This window comes from Eublepharis macularius, chromosome 4 (genome assembly GCF_028583425.1).
Source record: "Eublepharis macularius isolate TG4126 chromosome 4, MPM_Emac_v1.0, whole genome shotgun sequence".
Classification (NCBI taxonomy): Eukaryota; Metazoa; Chordata; class Lepidosauria; order Squamata; family Eublepharidae; genus Eublepharis; species Eublepharis macularius.
The window spans coordinates 182,045,622-182,071,222 of NC_072793.1; the positions used below are offsets into that span (position 1 = coordinate 182,045,622).

Here is a 25,601-nt window from a genome sequence, read left to right on the forward strand (position 1 = left end):
CACCTTGAAACAGCCCAACCGCTGGAGGAAGGCGTCCTTTGGAGCCTCCCTGCAGTGCAGGCCTCATGCCCTTGATGCCAGGAAAAGTGGCTCTTGCTGGAGGGCCATTGAGAACAGGGCCCTCCGTGAGCTGTGGACCGAGTCTCTGTGGGCTGGAGCCTTCCTATCCCATCCAGCCGCAAAGTGGGACCCCAACCCCTTTCTTCCATTCCACAATCCTCTTGCCAGAGCTGCTGAGCTCCCTCCTGCCTCAATGGGGTGCCTTAATGGGCATGTGGGGAGGGATGGTTGGGTGGCTTCTGTGCCTTGGAGCGAGGTGAGAGCCACCCGTCCTTGCCCAAAGAGGCATTGCCCATTCCCCTTCTGATGCCCCTGCGAGGGTGGGGGTGGGCGTCAAATGGCCGGGGCTCTCCTTTGCCTTCTGAAGCCGAAGCCACAAGGCTTTCCCTTGACCTGCTGCTGCTGAGCTGGAAAGGGAATCGCCAAAGATGTGGCCTGACTGGCCAGCAACGTATGATGGCCCCCCCTCTTGACATCACATTTGGGGCTCAAGTGCGCAGCCTCCAAACCTTCACCCATAACATGGGGCAGAGGAGCGTTCAGGCCCCACAGATGGAGCCTGTGCTATTTGCATTGCAGTCTCAGGAGAGTGGAAGAAGGGCCCCTTCATGCACCTTTAGCCTGATGTGGGAGTAAGTCCAGATTTAAGCAGGACTGTAATATTTTGCATGTAATGTATTTAATTTGGATTTAATTTCTACTGGCTAACATGGTTTTTTAAAAATATACTGTGAGTTTCAATGCAGACTCCTGAGGAAAGGAGGCCGGGGGGGGGGCGGATGGGTGAACGGAGCAGGATATGGAACGGCAGTGGTGCCCAAGGGGCGGAGGGAATTACAGTTTTCAGTCAGTCTGCTGAGAGAAAGCGCTCCTTCTAGCTGAGTCAGGCAAAGGGCGTGGAGCCTGAGAGAGTCTGTGTGTTTCTGAGATAAAGTTAACCAGCCAGGAGATTCTGGTCCAGCCATTCTTGGGGTGCCTCCAAGAAAGGATTCTGCCCAAGTCAGGCAAACTGAGGGCCAAGCTACACATGACGAATGACACTTGAACAGCAAGTGTATTTCTCCCTATTCACTTGCCCTCCACTCAATCCACTTGCCGTTCAAGTGTCATTCGTCATGTGTAGCTTGGCCCTGAGTGCGCGCCTGAGGCAGTCTGTGTATATCTGAAAAAGATTAGGTCAGGAAAGCTGTGTGAAAAGGCCTTAGGGCCAAGCTACAAGTGACGAATGACATTTGAACAGCAAGTGTATTTCTTCCAGTTCACTTGCCCTCCAGTCAATCCACTTGCCGTTCAAGTGTCGTCACTTGTAGCTTGGCCCTGAGTGAATCTCTCTGTGTGGATGAGAAGAGAGTTTAGTCTGCTAGTGAAAATCTGTGTGGAAAATTAGTCTGTGTGATACAATTTGTGAACATATAACTATTTTTGAAACCACCAAGCTTAAAAACTGAAACCAATAAGCTTATTAAAACTCTGCAGCCGTGACACTTGGGTGTTTATACTTTGGTGGTTAAGCAAGAAAGATGCCTTTTCCCTCTCACAGCTACCCTCGCACACTGGCCGTTCTCTCCAACTGCCGTCTGTATCGAGCCTTCCTAGAATACCCTTTAAGCAGAAGAGGTCTGAGTCGAAAGCCTTTGGAGGCAGCGAAAACCTTTTGGGGAGGCAGCAGTACCTCGGTCACGCAATCCAGAAAGGGAAGGTTTCTTGAGGTATGAGTGACGTAGAAAACACCTGAAGCTCTGTGATTGTGGAAATATAAGGAGCTTGGATTGGGACTAGGGCCCACCTGAGGTGTAAGTTCAAGGTAACATTAGAAGGAGCTGGATTAAATGTCCAAAGGTGAAGCTTTACAAGGTTATATCAAACTAAGCAAATCATTACAAGAATGATTACAAGAATGACTCGGGAATTTTCCTCCCGTGTGTTTTTTGCTCCCTCTCTTTTGGCATTTTATGGTTAGCTCCATCTCCTGTGGCAGCCATTTTGTGCTCCCCACTGCTCTGTGGTAGCCATTTTGTGGTTGGCTCCATCTCCTGTGGTGGCCATTTTGTGCTCCTCTCCCTACCACTCTGCGTTGGGGATGCCCAGAGGCTCAAAACAGTTGGGGACCTCTGTTATCAACTCTCAGCAAACTGATTTCCCGATCAGTTTCTGGACTTTCCCCCTTTAGTTAGCTCTCAGTTTTTCTCAACCATCTTTGTCTCCTGGAGCTTCCGCTTTACCAATGAGTTTGGGACCATAGATTTCACCACTATGTTGCTTTAGGCATGTGCTCCTATGCGCTACCTGTGCTTCAAATATGATCCTACTGGGTAGTTCTATGTTGTCTGATGTCAGTCTTAGAATTGCTTATGCTCTGTTTCAGCATTTCCTCAACTCTATTGGATTCTTGCTAATGCTGTCTTTGTAAACTTGTATTTACTTATGTACCTTATGGCATTATTTATGGAAATGTCCTTGATATTGACTGTATTAATCTCACACTGTAATCTGCCTGGAGTCTAAGTCTGCCTTGAGGTGGACTATAAATGTCATAAATAAATACATAAATAAATAATAAATGAGTCACCTACCACCATGTTTGTTTGGAGAGGGAAGCACGGATGGATAGGGGAAATGGGGCTGCTTAAACTTAGCCTTACTTTGAGTAGAGAATGAGGATGAAGAAATGGTGCCAAGGGCTTGGTGGGAAATGAAGGCTTTGAGGAAGAGTTAGGAAGAAGTGAGAATTTATTATTATTACTATTACTATTATCATTATTTACCACGTTTTACCCTGCCATTCCTTGTGGTTCAAGGTTTACAACAGTATCTTAAAAACATTTACAGTTGAAACCAAAACTAAAGTAATGGAGATGAAGGTACCAGAAACCACCATCACAGACAGGGAGCGTGAAAAATACATCTGTTACAAAATAAACTGGGGTTAACAACTTCCCTCACCTATCAAAAGCAGTGTTGTGTAGTGGTTGGAGTGTCTGACAAGGATCTAGAGACCCAGGTTCAAATTTCACCTCTACCATAGAAGATTGCTGGGTGTACAATCCCTGTTTCTTACCCTTTCACGTATGAAAAGATTCACTACATGAAACTGTTCTTACCCATCTGTTCTGTCATTATATGTAATTCTCAACTGGAGCCCTAGAGTGAAAATTAAAAAAAATGACATAATAGGCCCTGAAACAGATGAGGGATTTTCCCATAGACCTATGAGAAGCCTGAGGTTTGTAGACAAATCTGAAATCTTTAAACAAAAAAAAATACACTGAGGTTAAGAACAACCCAAATAATAAAAGCTATACCTGTTGCTTTAAGAGATTAATGCCTACGGAGGTCTCCCAAGAATATGTTATCTGGCCATTTTGGTGGTTGCTAAGCAATTTCGCTGAGGCTTCCAAGCCTTCAGTCAGTCAAAGGTGGAGAAGGGGTGAGATACTGATAAAGGTAAAAAATGGGAACTAAAGAAGCAGAGAAGGGAACAAAGAGAAGCTAAAGTGGGAGAACAGAAAAAAAATAGAAAATGTGGAAGAGAAGGAGGGAGGCTGCCGGAGGGAGAGCACACCTGAGCCAGAGGAAATGAGGTAAGCTCCAGGGCACAGACTGAAGGAGATGAACTTTGGAGGCATCACACATCCATTTTCTAAAACTGCCCTGAGCCATGAAGAAAGGCAGAATATATTAATACATAAATACAACAGGTGGGCAGGGAATCTGAGGGAAGATGTAGGAATGGAGGGAAAAATATATTGGATTAAAATCATAGAAGGGTTGGATTGAAATCATAACAGAAACATATGCCTCCCTCGGAGGTGAAGATACAATTTTTCCAGTCTTTTTGTTTACTTTGGCAGTTTCCCTCTCAAGAGGAAAAGCCTACGGTCTTTTTTGCGGGGGTAATTTTTGCCATGTTTGGCCCTGTATCTCTCTGGGTTTTCTTCTGAATTCTGGACAGTTAACATCCCCTTCAGATTTCAATGCAATGTTTCAAAGGTTCTCTTCCAGGTTTTCTGCCTGTGCTTTTTCTGCCCATGTTTCCTTAACGTCTTTCTCACGCTTAAAGCAAAATGCCAAGGGGTGGGGGTGGGGGTGGGATGTCGCTTAGTGGTTGGCTTGATGAGAGTGTTACAGAGATGCCACATTGTTTTTATGTAATTGACAGTGTCAGTCACATCTGAGCTTGTCTGTCTTCTTTGCCCCCAAGTCATTCTGGGAACTCCAGGTACCTGTAACCATGCAAGCATAGCAGATCACACCAGCCCCCAGTTCTAAAGCTTTCCTATACATAGAGGATGTTGTTTGCTACAGACTGGCCACTGGAAACATTGACAGTAGTATCCAAAACACCTACATTGTACTTAGACCCTCAAGAGGTCTGCTACAATCTCACTACAGGTTGTATTTCACTATGAATCATTCCCAGAAGTGAAGCGTTCATGACTCAGGCATCTTGAGGAGCCTCCTTCTGGCAGAATCTCAAGGCCTCTGCCCTGCACTGTTGGAACATCACCAAGACAGGCAGTACCCAAGCCCCTGGGCCTGACCTCCAGCACAAGTCCACAGGTTTTTTGTAAAGAAAATTAAATGCTCCATCACTCAAAGTAGAACAAGGAAGCAAATGACAGCTTCTTTAACACCATTATCGAATTTTGCAGTTTGTCCATATAGCTAGTGCCCTTCTTAAAGTTTGTCCCTACCTAGATTCTTAGATGAGAAGCAAGTGAAAAGCTGCCTGTGAAGCTCTTTCCACATTCTGAGCATGTATATGCTTTCTCTCTTGTGTGGATTCTTTGATCGAAAGTATGGCTTAACCCATAAATGAAGCTCTTTCCACATTCAGAACAATTGTAGAGATTCCTCCCAGCATGGATTTTTTAAATTGAAAACTAGGGACGAGCTGTCTCTTAGCTCTTTCCACATTCTTAGTGTGTATAAGATTTCTCCCTTGTGTGTATTCTTTGATGGTAAGTTAGTGATGAGTTGAGCATAAAGCTCTTTCCACATTTCCAGCATTTATATGGTTTTTCTCCTGTGTGGATTCTTTGATGAGAAGAAAGGTCTGAACTGTTCCTAAAGCTCTTTCCACATTCTGAGCATTTATATGGTTTGTCACTTGTGTGGATTCTTTGATGGCAAGAAAGGCTTGAACATGTCCTAAAGCTCTTTCCACATTCTGAGCAGTTATATGGTTTCTCTCCTGTGTGAATTCTTTGATGGTTATTAAGTTCTGAACTTGTCCTAAAGCTCTTTTCACATTCTGAGCATTTATATGGTTTCTCGCCGGTATGGATTCTTTGATGGGAAGCAAGGGCAGAGCTGTGCGTGAAAGCCTTTCCACATTCTGAGCATTTATATGGTTTGTCACCTGTGTGGATTCTCTGATGGGAAGCAATGTCTGATCTGCGTAGGAAAACCTTTCCGCATTCTGAACATTTATAGAGTTTCTCTCCTGTGTGGATTCGTTGATGATAAACAAGGTCTGAGCTGCGCATGAAAGCCTTTCCACATTCAGAGCATTTAAATGGTTTCCCCTCTGTGTGGATTATTTGATGGGAAATAAGGGGTGTGCTGGATCTGAAGCTCTTTCCACATTCAGAGCATTTAAATGGATGCTCCCCTGTGTGGATAGTTAGATGGTAAGCCAGGTGGGAGCTCTGATTGAATCTCTTCCCACACTCAGAACATTTATAGGGTTTCTCCCCAGTGTGGATTCTTTGATGGGAAACTAGGGCTGAGCTGACTCTGAAGCTCTTTTCACATTTCGAGCATTTATAAGGTTTCTCTCCCGTGTGGATTCTCTGATGGGAAACAAGTCCTGAGTTGTTTGTGAAAGCCTTTCCACATTCTGAACATTTATATGGTTTCTCTCCAGTGTGGAGTCTTTTATGTAAAAGTAGGGATTTGCTGACTCTAAAGCTCTTTCCACATTCAAAGCATTTATATGGCTTCTCTCCTGTGTGGATGCTTTGATGGGAAGCCAGAGTTTTTTTCTGGCTGAAGTTCTTTCCACACTCAGAACAGCTATATGGTTTCTCCCCTGTGTGAATTCTCTGATGAGAAATGAGATGTGTTCTATAATTAAAGTCCTTTCCACATTCTGAGCATTTATGTGGTTTCTCCCCTGAGTGGATTCTCTCATGGATGGTAAGGTCAATTTCATTGACATCCGCTCTATCCAACAAAAAGGATTTCTTCTGCTGCTTCTGCTTTACTTTCATTTTTCTTCCATACTTTCCTTCTTTCTTGGGCTCCCTCCCATCATCTGAAGAATCAAGGAAACAAACGCCATGAGGAAGAAATGGACCCAGATATGATCAAATATACACAATTCATCACTCATGCTAAAGAACCATTTTTGTAAGATAGTTCCTTGGACCTGGAAGGGAAACTTCTAGTCTAAGAGGACAATATTTGGTGAAAGGGAAGTATGCAGGTGTTTATGGGGTCGACAAGACTCAGATTTGCAAAGAACAGGGTGTCTCCAACCTTTTCTAATTAAGGATCCAAACTCTGTCAAAAATTCAGAGTAAGAGATTAAAGAAGATAACATAAAAGAACGTCCATTTGCATGTCTATCTATATCTATATCTATATCTATATACACATCCTTATATTATTAATAATTGAAATGTTGATTAATAATCCTTAAAGGTTTTGCAGCTCAAATACTGGATATTGCACGTCACCTCACAAGAATAATTACACAGGAGCACTTGTTGTGCCATTGTTTCAGTGCGCTGGCATAAATCTGCCCATTGGATGCTCTTGTATTCATGGCAACTGATTGTCTCTCTTGTTTCCTTCCCTGTAAAGCACCTTTCAGAAGCATTTTAGTACCGTTGAGATCTCTGCCTTCCATACTTCTTTAGGATCTTAACATAAGCATGACAATTTTTTTTTGAAGAGCCATATTTGACCCTAGAGGCACAGAAAATTCCTACACAGCTGAAATACAGACCATTCACCCCATTACTATTACTTCATTTTCCAAGCCCCCCCCAATTTAGCTACAACAGGGGTCACCCATAACAAAATTGTTCTGGATGTCTCTGGTCAGACTTGATTCAGATACTGGTATGCTAAGGGTGCCCTATAGGGGTATTAGGTCCAGTGAGAGAGGGGCCTCTATGACGGTGTGTCAGAAATCTTCCATATCAGACTTCCTTCCAGTCCTGCCCAGATATTTTGTGAATGCTCAGTGGAAGTGTGCAAATGGCATTGTCTTCAAAGGCACCCTGTCTCTCTGTCTCTCGGGGATCTCTCCTGTTTCCTGTGTAGATAGAATGGGGCAGGGACCTTGGGGAAGACTGATCATCTCCTTGGTACCAGCCCCAAGTGGAATTTATTTTTGACAAATGGGGCAAGCCTTCGCACTCACACGTGGATTCCCCTCCACGTCTCGGGCAAGAATAGAGAGAAGGAAGGTAAGGAGAGGACGGCTTCTTTAACAGTAGGGAGGTCTGGAACTGCCCCTGAAGCTCTTAACATGCCCCAGGCATTTCTCCCTGTTCTGTGTCCTCCAACTTCAGCCAGGGTTGGATTTACTAACTAATAATGTTTTGGGGATGACAGAGATCCTATTCCCTCCTCCAGTCTCACCTCCTTTCAGCCCACTGCAGTCTTTTGGCTGTCTGCCTCCTCCATTCCTACTTCCTCCTTTCTCTCTCCCCCTTCTGTCCCTGCTTTGCCTTTCTCCTCCTTTTAACCTGCTCATCACCCCTTTTCATTCTTCCACCACCTCAGCAGACCCCTGTTTCAGCATGCTGCCTGGCTCCAGGACACACATTTCACTGTCTGTGCTGAGCCAGGACTCTGCAAGGAGAGAAAGTGAGTCACATTTGCCTGGAGAGTTCATCACCCAATCTTGGAGAAAGGAGGACCCTCCCGCCACAGTACTCACCGTCACCTGCTGCTCTTGCTTCTTGCCGAGAGTCCTGCACAAATAGGGCTTTCCTTTCTTCGAGGCAGGAGGGGAGGTCAGCAGAGGCAACCACAAGTCCTGCTTTGGAATGGAAAAATTATTGCTGGGATTCCAAACCAGACTGGATAGCCTCAGAAAGGAAACAGAGGTTTTAAAATATATATACATATTTAATACTGTGCCTGCAAATAAATTTGCCCGAGGGTGTTTGTAAGATAAAATGCAAACATTCATTAAAAGAATACACTACCCCACTGTAAATATTAACCTAAAAACTCCTCAGCTCCATGAAATCATCACAATAAAAATGGCCACAGAGTTAGTTACCAAAGGCGTGAGGCAATTGTACGTGCAAACAATCGGCAAGAAGCACAAATTTAAAAAGGTAAATTGAACTGATGAGAGATGAAGTAAGTTGTACATATGAAGACCATTTGCTGTTGTTTTGTCTCTCTCAGTGTGTGTTTTTAAGTCAATACATTTTTGTTGGTTTTCAACAAAATTAACAACAAATATTTTGTTGGTTTTCAACAAGACTTACAATAAATATTTTTGTTGGTTTTATTCCCAAATGGCCCCAACTTGCTGATTTAAGTATCTGCACATTATGGCCACTTGGGAGTTAGATATACAACTGAAGACTGCCAGGGGAACTCGTAGCCTCAACAGGAACATCATAGATCAAGAGGAGTTAGCTGTGTTAGTCTGTAGTAGAAAAATCAAAAAGAGTCCAGTAGCACCTTTAAGACTTCTCGAAAGCTTATGCTACAATAAAATTGGGTTAGTTTTAAAGGTGCTACTGGACTCTTTTTGATTTAACAGGAACATCAGTTATTGCTGATCCTGTGTGGTACTTCCAATCAGGAAAAAGAGAGAAGATTTCCCATCACACAACTCAGTAACTACTTGCCAATCTGTTTCCCTCCTTGGAGATCTGTCTAGCTAAACCACATGGGATGAATCACACGAGGATGCTCAAGTGAAGGGAGACGCAATGTTAGCCAGGAAAGGTAGTTTGAATTTCACCCCTCTCTACCGAGCCGCAGAGATCGCTCCACAGAGGGTTTGTTAATTTCCTTTTTGCCTCCCCGGCTGCTCTGTCAATTAACAAACCCTCTGAGGAGCAGTCTTTGTTGGCTCTGTAGAGAGAGATGAAATTTAAACTACACTTCCCAGCGAACACTGCATCTACTTTCACTTGAGTGTCCACGTGTAATTCATCTTGTGTGGTTTTGCTCTGAATCTTCCTCTTTTAGCCAGGAGACACACACAGGTTTGGGAATCAGAAGCCCTTATTGGGAGGAGTAAAAACACATGAACTGTTTAATAATCATGCTGTGCACTTGTATACCACTGTTCTAATAATAACATTTGATTCATATATCACCTTTCAGGACAACTTAACACCCACTCAGAGTGGTTTACAAAGTGTATTATTATCCTTGCAAAAGTCACCCTGTGAGGTGGGAGAGGATGAGAGACCTCTGAAAGAGCTGTGACTGACCCAAAGTCACCCAGGTGGCCTCAAGCGGAGGAGTGGAGAATCAAACCTGGTTCTCCAGATTAGAGTCCTGCTGCTCTTAACCACTACCCCTCAACACGGTGAACAAAGTCAGTGTTATTATTATCTCTGCAATACAGCTGAGGAGCTGCGCTTAGGAGGGGCTTACCAAAGGCCTCCTGCAGAGTTCATGGCAATAGTGGGAGTCGAACTAGCAGAGTGCTGATTTGTACCCCGACCACTTAGCCTCTATGCTACCGCAGCTCTGGCTCATACAGCCCCCACAGATATTCAGGTCTTACAAACCAGCCAGTAGGCACAACGCCAGGGGAGAGCACATCTCTGACCACCTGTGGACTTCATAAAGCAGGACTTGCCCACTTCCCCTTCCTGCTGCAGTTTTGCTCTTGAGAAAAAGCACAGAGGGCACGGCCGAGTTGACCAGCGGGACACAAGGAACTGGTGGAAATCAGCGGGACACAGGGAACTGGTGGAAATCAGCGGGACACAGGGAACTGGTGGGAATCAGCGGGACACAAGGAACTGGTGGAAATCAGCGGGACACAGGGAACTGGTGGGAATCAGCGGGACACAAGAAACTGGTGGAAATCAGCGGGACACAGGGAACTGGTGGAAATCAGCGGGACACAGGGAACTGGTGGGAATCAGCAAGAAGAAATGTCATTCCGGCAGAGGAATTGCATGTTTGCAGACATCTCGCCATTGTCGAACATTTCTAAACTAATTTTATCATTCTCATTAGGGCTTCCCCTTAAATAATGAAAAAATAGATTTTACAAAAAAAAGAGAACAGTAAAGAAAGCCAAATCTTCTATTTTATATGTTTGGTGACTTCTCTGGCACCCAGTGAGGGACCGATAATAGGAGCAATTTGACTAACAAACAGAGAGAGCCGTACCGAGAGAGGCCAGGTTCACGTAATTCTCCTCTGTGACTTCTCTGTGCAGAGCTCTTTGGCCCGGATCCAGCAGCGCCCACTCCTCCTCCGAGAAATCCACAGACACATCCTCAAAGGTCACCAGAGCCTGAAAGAAGGAGGAAACAATTTCTCTTCAGCAAGGATCCATAAAGGCAACGAGCCAGGAGCTCTGTGAGAGGAACCAAAGAAACGTCTTTTCTTGTGGCACTTACAGCCTTTCTTGTCAGCAGCTTTGATAGAAATGAAGAGGAGAGATTCCTTTAGACAGAGGGGATGTGAAGAGGACGGGGCCCCTGGGGTCTCCCCTCCCTTCTCCCCACTGGTTCCTTCCCTACCTGATCTGGCTGCACAGATATTGTGTCTGCTCCGTCACACTGAAGGGAAGGCCCAAAATATCCACCCAGCATCCTCCCAGGGCCTGTGAGGGAGACAAAGGAAGGGGTTTAGCTCTCGTTGTTAAGCCCCTCTCTACCCTGGACCTTCCATGTCTCAGAGGTCTCTTTCTCTTGCACGTATGTCCTCAGTCAGTAAAGACATGTAAAGAGGATAGATCTCATTGTGTTTGGAGGGAATGGGTCTTCTCTTGTTATGGGTCTCCCTGCTCTGTGGAACCCCTTCCCTGGGAGATTAGATCAGCCCCTCTTCATACAGCGTCCACTTCCAGATAAAAACAGGGGGGGGGGGGGTTGCTGTTCGTCAAAACTGTAGCGGGGGGCGGCGGCGGCAGCAGCACGCACTTCTGCGCCCACCGCCTGAGGGCGCCTTTGGGTGCAGCCCCCCCCCTCCTGATGCTTCTCAGGCCCCCCCTCCACCCCCCCTTTTGCTCCCACTTTCCCGCCTTGCATTGCATCCCCCCCTCCCCAAATGCATTTCCAGCTCACCCGATCCGGGGGGTGGGGCGGTGTCGAGCCTGATGCCCGCAGCAAGGCCGCCTTCGGTGGGGAGGGGCTCTGGCCGGAACCGCCTCCCCAGTCCTCCCCCAGCCTCCTTTCCAGGCGTGCAGCCTCTCTGCCTTTAACCCTTGGAGCTGAGCGGGCGCAGTGGGAAAGGGGAGCTTTGATCCACGATCTGGGGTGTGCGTGTGTGTTCCTTCCTCCCTGCAACGCCACGAGGTCCCTGCAGCCCTCAGCACCTTCCTCGGGGCAGAGAACTCCCACACTCGCCCCCGCTCTGTATGTGGATGCCCCGACACGGGTTCCGTTCCCAGTGGGGATGGGAAATGGTGCCGTCTCAGGAGGGGGAAAGGGTGGGGGTTCAACTTGGCCCAGTCGCATCCTCACTGGTGGGCAGCGAAGGGACCCTCCTCTCCTGCCCCTCCGGCAAACGCGGACTCACTCGGCCTGCCGGGTTTCCTGGTGGGATGCTGGGAGGGGGCAAAGGGTTAAGGGGGCAACATTTGGGGGTGGGGGGGAATGGGGGGAATGGGAGGCGAGTCCAGGGCTTTTTCTTGCTGGCAGAATGACGTTCTTTCTGTGATGTCCTGTCAGTGGCCCGATTTGGCACCCTCTCCATGCTCCAAGGGGGTGCCCCACAGGGCTTGTGGTTGGCAAGCAGATCCCGCCTTGAAACAGCCCAACCGCTGGAGGAAGGGGTCCTTTGGAGCTTCCCTGCAGTGCAGGCCTCAGGCCACTGATGCCAGGAAATGTGGCTCTTCTAGCTGAGGGCAATTGTGGACGTGGCTCTCCGTGAGTAGTGGATTGAGTCTCCGTGGGCTGGAGCCTTCCCATCTTGTCCAACCACAAAGTGGGACCCAAACCACTTTCTTCTGTTCCACAATCCTCTTGCAAGGGCTGCTGAGCTCCCTCCTGCGTAGGGGGGGCAGGGGGAGGTGCTGAGGTCGGCCTTGAAGAGCATCTGGGGAGGGACGGTTGGGCAGCTTCCATACCAGGAGCCAGTTGGAACCACCCATCCTTGCTCCCAGGAGGCATTGCCAGTTTCCCTTCTAATGCCCCTGCGAGTGTGGGGGGTACAGGGGGTGGGCATCAAATGGCCGGGACTCTCCTTTGCCTTCTGAAGCCGAAGCCACAAGGCATTCACTTGCCCTGCTGCTGCTGAGCTGGAAAGGCAGTTGTCAAAGACGTGGCACATCTGGTGTTATGTGGCACAATTAACGTGTGATGGAGCCCCTTCTTCACATCACATTTGGTCCTCAGGTCAGGTGTGCAATCTCCAAACCTTAACCTGAGAGCCTAATTCTATCCGAGTCAGGTAAACCGTGCACATCTGGGGCAGTCTGTGTATCTCTGAGAAAGATTATTCTGTCTAGGCCAGGCAAACTGTGTGGAAAGGCCTGAGTGAATCTGTGTGGATGAGAAGAGTTTACTCTGTTAGTGAAGGTCTGTGTGGAAAACTAGTCTGTGTGAAGGGGGACAGGCATTGAGACCTGCTCCACGCCTGATCCCAGCTGGGTGAAGGGGTGCAGGCACTGCCATCTACTCTGCTCCTGATTTCGGCAGGTTGAAGGGGGGGGGGCGGGCATTGCTACCTGCTTGGCACCTGATTCTAGCATTATCTGCGTCCTCCTCCCACGGTAGCTCCCATTTGGCTGGAATAATAAGAGACTCTTCAGTGTCATCCAGTGGACCGCTGACTTGAGAAATGTGCTGGACATACCCACAACTTCCTCAGTACCTACTGAAAAAAGACAGAATGCACATGTCACCCATATATTACCTTGCACCCCAAACAACTGGGTGACTTCTCACAGTGGTTCCATGTGTCTGTTAAACAGCATAAGAGAGAAGATTGAAACCCAACAGCCAAGGGAAGGAGTAGCCCTCTTCTAGCACCAACCTCTGGTTCCTATCCTCCAAGAGGGATGGGAACTGATGCAAAGTTGTACTACCCCATTGTGCCCCAGCTATGTATTCAAGAGGGACACATCCCCAGAGTTCACCAGCTCTGGCAACCAGGGACATTTCCTTGTCAAAACCAGGCTGAAAGACGGGAAGGGTAGAAGAACGCCAGAGTTGGAGGGTCCCACCTCTCCAGCCTCCCTGAAGCCATTTGGGGCCTGGAGATCTCTGGACTACAGAGATCAGTTTCCCTAGAGAAAGCAGCAGGATTGGAGCCCAGTGGCACCTTAGAGTTCATCAAGTGTTTTCAGGGTGTAAGCTTTTGAGTGTCATAGCTCCATTCTTGTCTTGAGCTACGGCTTCAGAGGGTGATTTTAATTCCCTTCCATGCTTTCAAGTACAAACGAGCCACTGGGTCAGAACCTTTCACACAAGCGCACAGGATTCCACTCACACCTAGTATCTGAAGAAGTGACCTGTGACTCATGAAAGCTCATACCCTACCACAAATTTTGTTAGTTTCATAAGTGATACTGGACTCTTGCTCTGTTCTACTGGTACAGACAATCTAACATGGCTACCCATCTTGATCTACCACCCTGCCCTTTCCCAAGAGTCAGACTAAATGATTAATGCTCAGCACCAGAGACGGACCTCATGGCTGGGTAATCTGTTCTCTCAGGCCGGTGAGAGGCTCTCGTGGCCCATTCTTACACGCCCAGGGTAATGTCAGTCACCACCTTTGAATCAAGTAGGAACTTTCCTCCAGGCCAAACTGGCCAGGGACCATGGAGGTTTTCTGCCTTCCTCTGGGCATTGAGCAGGGATCGCTGGGGGAGGCGGAGGAAGGGGGAAGATAGCTGTGAATTCCCTGCATTGTGCAGGGGGCTGGACTAGATGATACTTTGGGTTCCCTCCAGCTCTTTGTTTCTAGGACTCTTCCGGAGATAGGGCTAAACTACCCTGCCCCACTACCAAGCCACTACCAAGCCGAGCTGCCCTGAATACGGCTTGCTGTTTGCTAAATTAACCAAATAACACCATGCTGTGAACTGGTGATTAACAATACAAAGTTTTCTTGTAACAGAACTTGTTAGTGGAATATAACGAGTACAGGCAGATAGACAACCACAAAACAAAAATCATTCACAATATACAGGAAATATTCTTCCTATAATATCAGTCCTCAGTCTTCAGTAATTCTGTTGATGAACACAGGACTCACATACCATTTTTATAGCCTTTAGATTGTAGGGATCAGTGTCATACTTGTCAATTACAAAATATCTCCAGTCTCAAGTCCAAAATATGCTGAACCAAGAGAGCCTCTAAAACTTGATCAAAAAGAGTCCAGTAGCACCTTTAAGACTAACCAATTTTATTATAGATAAGCTTTCGAGAATCAAGTTCTCTTCATCAGATGCCTGATCAAAACTGGGCAGATACAGAAGAGGAGGGGGAAAGAGAGGGAAGGAAGGGAGCATAAATCACAAGAAGACAGAATGCAATTAGCATAGAGGCAATCAAAACATTCCTTTGCTTGGAAATGTAAACATTTCCTTTTGGTGTGCAGTCAGTTTGTAGCAGTGAAGGTATCCAATTCCTATGTAGTATAAACCTTCGGTAACCACAGCTCTCCCTGCCAGTTGCAACGTCCAAAAACCAGTAGGAGAACACTTCAATCTACCAGGACATTCCACCAAAGACTTAAAGGTCGCTGTGGTTCAACAGAAACCTTTCAAAAACAAAATCCAACGGGAGGCTGCTGAATTGGAATTCATATGCAAATTTGACTCTGTCAAGCGGGGACTGAATAGAGACTATGAATGGTTATCACATTACCACAGGTAACAGATTCTCTTTACAGAGGCGTGATCTGGGGGAGCCCAGTGACGCCTGGTGTGAGCTTTCGGGGACCACAGTTCTCTTTGTCAGATGCAACTGGCAGGGAGAGCTGTGGTTACCGAAGGCTTATACTACATAGGAATTGGATACCTTCACTGCTACAAACTGACTGCACACCAAAAGGAAATGTTTACATTTCCAAGCAAAGGAATGTTTTGATTGCCTCTATGCTAATTGCATTCTGTCTTCTTGTGATTTATGCCCCCTTCTCTCTCTTTCCCCCTCCTCTTCTGTATCTGCCCAGTTTGATCAGGCATCTGACGAAGAGAACTTGATTCTCGAAAGCTTATGCCATAATAAAATTGGTTAGTCTTAAAGGTGCTACTGGACTCTTTTTGATTTTGATACTACAGACTAACACGGCTAACTCCTCTGGATCTAAAACTTGACTTTTTTTATCCTGGATGCATGTTCCTGTAACGAGCTTTTGCCCGTGTCTAAAACTAAACTTCGACTAGTCAAGAGAAAGATTAATCTCTCTCCTGGAAAGCTTACAACAATTAGTTTTTAGACCCGTCAAACAGATAAGTTCTTTGAACCAGCTGTTTATCAGTACATGTATTTGTATAGGGTTCAATATTGCTTTGCAACTCTTTATCAAACACACAGACACCTGTCTAGAGTTTATTTCATTTTATTGAAAATACACCCTTGTTTTTTAATGAAGCAAGTAATCAAAATAGAAATAGCTATTAATATAAATCCTATAAAAACAAATCACAGAAAGGCAATAAGAAATAAGTTTGCTAACATTTCTTAATAAATCCTAAGTTTAACATGCTCAAAGTTTCTATGAAATACGTAAGTAAAGATAGGTTCTCACCTAGATTCTCTCAAGAGATTTCTTCCATCAGTACCCTGCCATACTCTCTGTATTTGAAACTTTATACCTCATCATATGCAAATATTTAAGGTCTATTCACATGATAACACAAACAAATAATGATTGTGACACTGAGAGATCTCTGTCTTTTGGTGCTACACCTCTGAAGATGCCAGCCACAGCTGCTGGCGAAACGTCAGGAACTACATTGCCAAGACCACAGCAATACAGCCCGGAAAACCCACAACAACCATCGTTCTCCGGCCGTGAAAGCCTTCGACAATACAAATAATGATTGGTTTGACACTTCACTGAATATTCATAATCTCCATAGTACAGCCTTCCAATTAGTAAAAAATTATGTCATACTTGGATCTGCACAACAAAACTACAAATCTCTAACAAGTGTCAGGAAAAGTTAAGTTGAACGATCACCATTGGTTGAATCTCTGATAGAGGAACATTAATCTCGATAAGAGTCCACTATTTTAATTAACTGTCAAAGGATGAAAGCACACCTGTTGAATTACCTAACACACAGAAAAAAATACACAGAAAGTTCATGAAAAGTTTAAAAGTTCATCTAGAGAATGCAAGCGCTTGGCCTAGTATTGTTCAGTATTGATTATTGTCATGTGATTTTAATCTATATTGGCATAACATTCCAACATCCTTACTTTAATTTTTCTAGTACTGATATTAAAATAATAGAAACCACATGGACCAAAGGCTAGGTATACAACATTTTTAGATTCACAATTGGTGTAATTTTTCAATCCAATAATATGCTCCTTCTGAAGATGTGTATATTCCTTCCGATCCTCAGCAAACTTGCAGGCAGCACAGCCTTGACCCAATTTCAAGTGACCTGTTACTTTACTAAGCCTTCTCTTCTCCTTTGCAAGAGCCGTATCTGTTCTAATCAAAAATTCTCTAATGCTTCTATTCCTCCTGAAACCTCTTTGGCTTCTCCTTGCACCCTGGTGAGCTGGTTACTAGATGCCAATATCTGTAAATGATGTTTTTGATGGCATCCGCCAGGGGAGAAAAGTCCATTGCCCATTAAATATTATTGCTTTTGAGGAGCGCTTGCTCCTTTCATAAATCCTTCCTTTCAACACCACTCGCCCTCCTCGTAGCCGATCTGATTATGTGGACTGGATACCCCCTTGTGGTTAATTGTGTTTGAAGGATACGATGCCTAGCACTGAATTTGATAGTAAATTGGTGACTTTGCAAAATAATTTGAGAAGAAAATCAAGGAAGTTAAAATCGGAAAGTTCAACTGAGACCAGAGAGATTGTGAACGTATGAGGTATATAGGTGGTGTTCACCTAATGAGAATTGCATGGAAAAGAGAGTTTCATGGGCGGAATTAACTTCCAGTTCTGAATCGGAGCTCATGGAAAGTGAGGAGACAGGAACGTTATCGGGTGAAGAAAGCAGGTTAGTCAGATCTTTTTTAGACAGAGGCACCACAAAATGAGCCAGGGAAACAGCACCAATACGGGAGCACGGGGGAGAACAAGAATATAGTGATGAATTTATCCTCTAGGGCACTTTCAGCTATTGAATTAAAAGTACTTCATTTGGGTCAGGGTTTTCCATTGACAGCCAAATATAATGAGTTTTGTACTAGAACTGATGTTTTCCGTTTGATTAGACTCGGGGCTTTTTTCCAGCAAGAACACAGTGGAAAGGACTTCTGGAACCTCTTGTGTCCGATGGCCCCACCCCTGAACTCCAGACAGAGATCAGTTCCCCTGGAGGAAACATCCAATTTGTAAGGGGTCCCCTGTGTTTCTCCCTCATTTCTCTCTTGAGAGTTCCACCACCTCTTTTCCCAGAAAAAAAGCCGTAATTAGACTGATGAAATTGAGGTGTTGGTTTGGAGACACAGAATGTAAAACTGAGAATAAATGCAAACATAAATCGACATTCATGCCATCCATCAGAAACCCTCTTATTTAAACATTTGAGCAGTTGGTTCTCAGGGATATTGGAGAGGCAGAGAAAAAATATGGATATGTTAGATATAAGATTAATAAAATGGAATATTCCTTCTGAATTTGGCCAATGATACCAGCATTATTATAAAACCAGCTGATAAAGAGGGAGCCACCGCAAGTTTGAATAGGGGTGATTCTAATGAGATGGTCTGAAGTCTTTTGAGAAATACGCATCATTATGTTAAAATTAGATATAATCCCACCCAACATATACTTGGAATTATCAGGGCTATAATACAAGAGACTGTGGTCCTGGGTCATATTAGTGAATCTACAGCCAAATTTCTTATTACAGATACACCTAGGGTACCCATTTTTTTAATGTTTTATTGTAACTTGTAAGAAAATGATAATAACAATCGTTTCAACACACACACACACCCAAATTGTAAAATTCAATGCAACATCGTATCTAGTTAACAATATAATGAGCTAATACGATATTATGCTCTACCATTTTTTATGCTCTACCGAAGATGGAAAAAGTGGGCTTTCCACCCCCGGGGCAGACCAACAGTCTCAGGGTCTGCTTCAGTATTGGAACCCTTGGCACAATTTTTGGATGAACATTTAAGACCTTTTTGTACACCAAGCACCCTCATATATGAAAGATACTAAGCATCTAATTCGTGTTATTGAAAGAGTATCAATCTCTGTTGATTCTATTCTGCTGACTATTGATGTGAGGGCACTATATACCATTGAACCATCGATACACGTTTAATTTTTTCAGACATGTTGTTTACTTTGACAGTTGCTTTCTCAAGGGGAAAAAGTTAAGGGTCTTTTTTGCATGGGCAATTTTTACCATGTTTGGTCCCGTACCTATTCGGGTTTTCTTCCAAATTCTGGACAGTTAACTCCCCCTTCAGATTTCAATGTTGCGTTTCAAGGGTTCTCTTCCAGGTTTTCTGCCTGTGCTTTTTCTGCCTGTGTTTCCTTAATGTCCTCACGCTTAAAGCAAAATGCCAGGGGGGGGGGGGTGCCACTTACTGGTTGGCCTGATTATTATGGAGATGCAACATTGGACTTGTTTTTCTGTAATTGCCAGTGTCAGCTCACATCTGGGCTTGTCGGTCTTCTTTGGCCCCATCAGCATGCTCCAAGACATTCTGGGAACTCCAGGTTCCTGTAACCATGCAAGCATAGCAGATCACACCAGTCCCCAGTTCTAAATCCTTCCTATACATATAGGATGCTGTTCGCTGCGGTAACAGCGTGACAAACTCCTGCACTGTACTTAGATTCTGCTAGAATCTCACTACAGGTTGTATTCCTCTAGGAATCATTCCCAGAAGTGGCGTGTTTATCATTCAGGCATCTGGGGAGCCTCCTTCTGGCAGAATCTCAAGGCCTGTCCCCTGCTCTGTTGGAACATCGAGACAGGCAGGAGCCAGAACCCTGGGCCTGACCCTTGGCACAAGATCACCAGATTCTGAGCATTTATACAGTTTTTCACCTGTGTTGATCCTTTGATGGGAAGAAAGGTTTGAACGTGTCCTAAAGCTCTTTCCACATTCTGAGCATTTATATGTTTTTTCTCCTGTGTGGATTCTTTGATGGGAAGAAAGGTTTGAACTTGTCGTAAAGCTCTTTCCACATTCTGAGCATTTATATGGTTTCTCTCCAGTATGAATTCTTCGATGGGAAGCAAGAGCTGAGCTGTGCATGAAAGACATTCCACATTCTGAGCACTTATATGGTTTGTCACCTTTGTGTATTCTTTGATGGGAAGAAAGGTTTGATCTTGTCCTAAAGCTCTTTCCACATTCCGAGCATTTATATGGTTTCTCTCCGGTATGGATTCTTCGATGGGAAGCAAGAGCTGAGCTTTGCGTGAAAGCCATTTGACATTCAGAGCATTTATATGGTTTTTCTCCTGTGTGGATTCTTTGATGGCGAGAAAGGCCAGAAGTGTTCCTAAAGCTCTTTCCACATGCTGAGCATTTATTTGGTTTGTCACCTTTGTGGATTCTTTGATGGCAAGAAAGGTTTGAACTTGTTGTAAAGCTCTTTCCACATTCTGAGCATTTATATGGTTTCTCTTTGGTATGGATTCTTTGATGGGAAGCAAGAGCTGAGCTGAGCATGAAAGCCATTCCACATTCTAAACATTTATATGGTTTGTCACCTGTGTGGATTCTTTGATGGCAAGCAAGGTCTGAGGTGCGCATGAAAGTCTTTCCACATTCAGAGCATTTAAATGGGAACTTCCCTGTGTGGACAGTTAGATGGTAAGCCAGGGGAGACTTGTTTCTGAACTTCTTTCCACACACAGAACATTTATAAGGTTTCTCCCCAGTGTGAATTCTTTGATGGGAAACTAGGGATGAGCTGACTGTGAAGCTCTTTCCACATATGCAGCATTTATATGGTTTATCTCCAGTGTGGATTCTTTGATGGGAAACAAGACCTGAGCTCTGCGTAAAACACTTTCCACATTCTGAACATTTATATGGTTTTCCCCCAATGTGGAGTCTTTTATGTAAAAATAGGGATTTGTTGACTTTGAAGCTCTTTCCACATTCAGAGCATTTATATGGCTTCTTCTCTGTGTGGATTCTTTGATGGGAAGTCAGGCATTTTTTCTCCCTGAAGCTCTTTCCACACTCAGAACAGCTATATGGTTTCTCCTCTGTGTGGATTCTTTCATGGGAAACTAGTTTTGTCTCATCTGTGAAGTTGCTCTTTCCACATATCCGGCATTTATATGGTTTCTCTCCAGTGTGGATTCTTTGATGGGAAACAAGACCTGAGCTCTGTGTAAAACACTTTCCACATTCTGAACATTTATATGGTTTCTCCCCTGTGTGGATTCTTTTATGTAAAAGTAAGGATTTGCTGAGTCTGAAGCTCTTTCCACATTCAAAACATTTATAAGGCATCTCCTCTGTGTGGATGCTTTGATGAGAAGCTAGTGAAGACTTGGCTGTGAAGCTCTTTCCACATTCAGAACATTTATGTTGTTTCTTCCCTCTGTGGATTCCCTCACGGCCGGTAAGGTCCATTACGTTGATATTGGCTCTGATCAGCGAAACGCATTTCTTCTGCTGCTTATGCTTTACTTCAATTTTCCTTCTGTATTGTTCTTTCTTGTGCGCTCTCCCATCACCTGAAGAAATAAGGAAGCAAACCCAATGAGAAAGAAATGAGCCCAGGAATGATCAAATATACACAATTCATTGCTTATCCTAAAGAGCCTTTTTTGTCAGACCTGCAAAGGCAACTTCTAGTCCAAGAGGACAATATTTAGTGGAAAGGAAGAAGGCAGGTCATTTACAGGGTCAGTAAGAGGATTGCAAATAACAGGGAGTCTACAACCTTTTCTAATTAAAGAGCCAAACTCTGTCGAAAATTCTCAGTAAGAGGGGAGGAAAGCCCATTTGCTTGTCTAAATATCCTACTATATAATTGAGTAAGTGTGTTTCAGACAACTCACTTTATACCCTGGTGCAGCACCAGAGGGCGCTCCCACAGAGGGAAGCCCAGGCAAGGCACCATGTCCCTCCAGAAAACATGCCGTGGCAGGGAGGCCAGGCCGGGATCGGGAGGGGAACAGGTGCCAATACCAGGCTTCCGCTTTTACCCAGCTGGTATTAGTAGCATAAGAGGTGGCAATACTCACCCCCCACCATAACACAGCTACTATTAGGAGCGGAGCAGATGGCAATGCCCACCCCTGCCTTAACCCAGCTGGTTTTCAGAGTGGAGCAGGTGGCAATGCCCACCCTGTCTTCACCTAGCTGGTATTAGGAGCAGAACTGATGCCAATACCCACCCCTCACCTTAACCCAGCTAATATTAGGAGCAAATCAGTTGGCAATGCCCACCTCTGCCTTAATCCACTTAGTATTAGGAGTGGAGTAGGAGGCAATGCCCATCCAATTCCTTATCCCAGCTGGTATTAGGAGCGTTACGGGTGGTAATGCCCGTCCCCCCTTCAGCCAGTTGCGATCAGGAGTGGAGCAGGTGGCAATGCCCGCCCCCCGCCTTACCCAGCTAGTATTAGGAGCGGGGCAGGTGGCAATGTCCGCTTCCCTTCAGCCATTTGGGACCAGGAGCAGAGCAGTTGGCAAGGTCCGCCCCCCCACTTTCAACCAGCTGGTATTAGGAGTGGGGTAGGTGGAAATGCCCAACCCCCCTCAGCGAGCTGGGATCAGGAGTGGAGCAGGTGGCAATGCCCTCCCCCTGCCATAATGCAGCAGGTATTAGGAGTGGAGAAGCCCACCCCCCTTCACCCAGCTGAGATCAGGAATAGCAGAAGGCAATCCTGCTCCACTTCACCCGGCTGGGATCAGGCGCCAAGCAGGCAGCAATGCCCGTCCCCCTTCAACCTTCCAGAATCAGGAGCAGAGCAAGTGGCAATACCCGCATCCCCTTCACCCATCTGGTATTAGGAGCAGAGTAGGTGGCAATACCCACCCCTCATCTTAACACAGCTAGCAGTAGTACCGGAGCAGGTAGCAATGCCCACACCCCACCATAACCCAGTTGGTATTAGTAGCAGAGCAAGTGGAAATGCCCACCCCCCCTTTACTCAGATGGGATCAGGAGCAGAGCAGATGGCGATGCCCGCCCCCTACACCTTGCTGGGATCAGGAGCGGAGAAGGTGGCAGTGCCCGCCCCGGCCATGACCGCCCCGGTCAGGAGTGGAGCAGGTGGCAATGCCTGCCCTGCACCTTCACCTGGCCGGCATCAGGCACAGACCTGGAGGTAATGCCCTTCTTCCTTTCATGCAGATGAGATAAGGAGCGGGGAAGGTGGCAATACTCATTCCATACAACCTACTGGAATAAGGCAATGAGCAGGTGGCCATACCCACCCCCCCTTCACCCATCTGTAATCAGGCGTGGAGCAGAAGGCAATGCCTGTTTTCCCTTTACCGGTCTGCGATCAGGAGCAAAGCAGGTGGCAATGCCACCCCTCTTTACCCGGCAGCATCAGGTGTGGAGCAGGTAGCAAAGCCCCCCACCCATTCACATGACTAATATCAGACGTGGAGCAGGAAGAAATGCCTGTTCCCCCATTACCCAGCCTGTATCAGGCATAGAGCAGGTAGCAAAGCCCACCCCGCCTTCATGTGGCTGAGATCACATGTGTAGCAGGTGGCAATGCCCGCTCCTTCCTTCACTGCCAGGATCAGTGATGGAGGAGGAGGGAATGCCTGCCTATCCGCCCTCCCCTTTCTGGGGCCTGTTGTATTTTTTCCACAATGGCAATTGTTGCTAGTTCTTTATGTTAGCAGATTTACAAACCCTGACTTTATTAAGAGGAATTTACTTAGGAGAGAAGCCTGGTAGATTTTTAAGTTAAATACAGTCTCCCCTGCAGGATTAAATGCAAATATAGACTTGTCTTGTTTTCTGATATGAATTATTTGTAAGGTTGGGTACGCTGCTCTGTCCCCTTTAAATTTGCACTGTAGGGCTTTTTGCCCACACCTGTCTTTTATTATATATTTGGTAATTGGTGTTATGTTGTTTAGCTGCCATGATGCCTGTTTCAGCTGGATTGGGAATATTCCTTATGCTTTCACTGTGCCTTTGTTGTAAGTGTTATATACAAAAAGATCTTTTTTTATTATATTACTAGCAACAAAGCCCGTTGTGGGAAAAAATACAACGGCCTCTAGAAAGGGGTGGGCAGATAGACAGGCAGGCTCTTCTCCCCCATCACTGATGCTGGCTGGTGAAGGATGCAGTGGGCATTGCCACCTGCTCATCGCATGATCTTGGCCATGTGAAGTGGTGGGTGGGCTTTGCCACCTGCTCTGCTCCTAATACCAGGCGTGTTAAGGTGAAGGGTGAGCATTGCCACCTGCTCCACTCCTAAAACCAGCTGGCTTAAGGCGGTGCTGGGCACGGCCACCTGCTCAGTGACTGATTCTGATAGATCAAAGGGGGTGGGTATTGCCACCTGCTCCGCTCCTTATCCTGGCTGGGAGAAGGGAAGAAGAGCATTGCCTCCTGCTATGCACCTGATCCCAACTAGGTGAAAGCATGGGGTGGGCATTGCCACACCTTCTCCACTCCTGGTCCCAACTGGATGATGGCTGGGGCGGACACTGCTACCTGCTCTGCTCCTCATCCTAGCAAAGTGAAGGCGGGCGGGCATGTCCATGCTCCACTACTAATACCAACTGGGTTCTGGTGGGGTGTAGGCATCACAACCTGCTCCATTTCTAACACCCAGCATCAAGTAAGCCTAAAATCTTGCCGTCTGCCTTATTTTAGGCTTATTTGATGCTGGTTGCTTGGGGGTTACTCCTGCAGTTTCTGCATTCCACTTCTAATACCAGCTGGGTTAAGGCGGTGGGTGGGCATTGCCACCTGCACTGATCCTACTATCAGCTGGGTAAATGCGGGGGTGGATATTGCTACCTGCTCCACTCCTGGTCCCAGATGGCTGAATGGGAGTGGGCATTGCCACATGCTCCGCTCCTGGTCCAAGATGGCTGAAAGGATGCAGGCATTGCCACCTACTTGCTCCTAATACCAGCTGGATAAGGTGGGGGTGGGCATTGCCACCTGCTCTGCTTCTGATCCCCACTGCCTGAAGGGGGTTTGGCATTGCCACCTGCTCTGCTCCTTATACCAGCTGCGTTAAGGTGGTGGGTGGGCATTTCCACCTGCTCCACTCCTAATACCAGCTGGGTGAAGACAGGGGGCGGGCATTGCCACCTGTTCCGCTCCTAATATTAGCTGGGTTAAGGTGGGGGTGGGTATTGCCACCTGTTCTGCTCCTAATACCAGCTGGGTGAAAGAGGGGGGCTGGAATTGCCACCTGTTCCCCTTCTGATCCCAGCCTGGGCTTCCTGCCATGGCATGTTTTCTGGAGGGACATGGTGCCTTGCCTGGGCTTCCCTCTGCGGCAGTGCCCTCTGCTGGTGCATCAGAGTATAAAGTGAGTCGTCTGAAACACGCTTACTCAGTTATATAGCAGGATGGTTAATTGTTATTTATTAAGTATTTCTTACAGAAGAGAAACTGCCTGGAAAAAGATTGACAGAAATGGGACAGAAAGACTAGCACCCCCATGACCATTACTCTTCAATTTATTCCTTGTTGAAACTGTTGGACTGCTCCCTATAAAATATTGTTGGACTTTTCCCTGTAAAATATTGTAGCGTTTTTGCACTTTAAAATTGTGTAAAACTGTGTGGCATCATTGTTACTTGAGGTATTGTCACTTTATATTTATTATGGTCACTTTTGTACTATTTATTGTCAGAAAGCACATGCACTTTATTAAGGACTGATGTTTGTATGTGATCTCTTTAATAGGTGACTCATTGTATAGCCTCAGAGTTTGTTTCGGCAGCCTTTATATTTACATTCTTTACTTTATATTTACATTCTTTTGAATATTATTCATTATATTCTATTTGCTTAAGACTTAGTATTTCACGGTGCTGTCTGTTTGCTTCTGCTCTGGATCCCGGCTGGGTGAAGGTGGAGCTGTATTTCAGCTGCACAGCTGAAATACAGACCATTCACCCCATTACTATTGCCCCCCCCCATTTAGCTACACCCATAACAAAATTGTTCTGGATGTCTCTGGTCATACTTGATTCAGATACTGGTATGCTAAGGGTGCCCTATAGGGGTATTAGGTCCAGTGAGAGAGGGACCTCTATGACGGTGTGTCAA

At 45.8% G+C, this 25,601-nt stretch overlaps 1 protein-coding gene and 1 pseudogene across 1 annotated transcript in view; both read right to left on the reverse strand.

Moving 5' to 3' along the window:
• Nucleotides 1-2,794: 2,794 nt before the first annotated feature.
• Nucleotides 2,795-11,326, reverse strand: LOC129329137 (zinc finger protein 420-like; annotated as a pseudogene).
• A 4,411-nt stretch (nt 11,327-15,737) lies between these two features.
• The window catches only part of LOC129329127 (zinc finger protein 91-like), a 53,779-nt gene continuing 43,915 nt past the window's right edge, over nt 15,738-25,601 (reverse strand). The window contains exon 8 of the mRNA XM_054978560.1: nt 15,738-20,913. Coding sequence (XP_054834535.1) covers nt 19,265-20,913 — 1,649 coding nt within the window. The 3' untranslated portion in view covers nt 15,738-19,264. The remainder of the gene's footprint in view (nt 20,914-25,601) is intronic.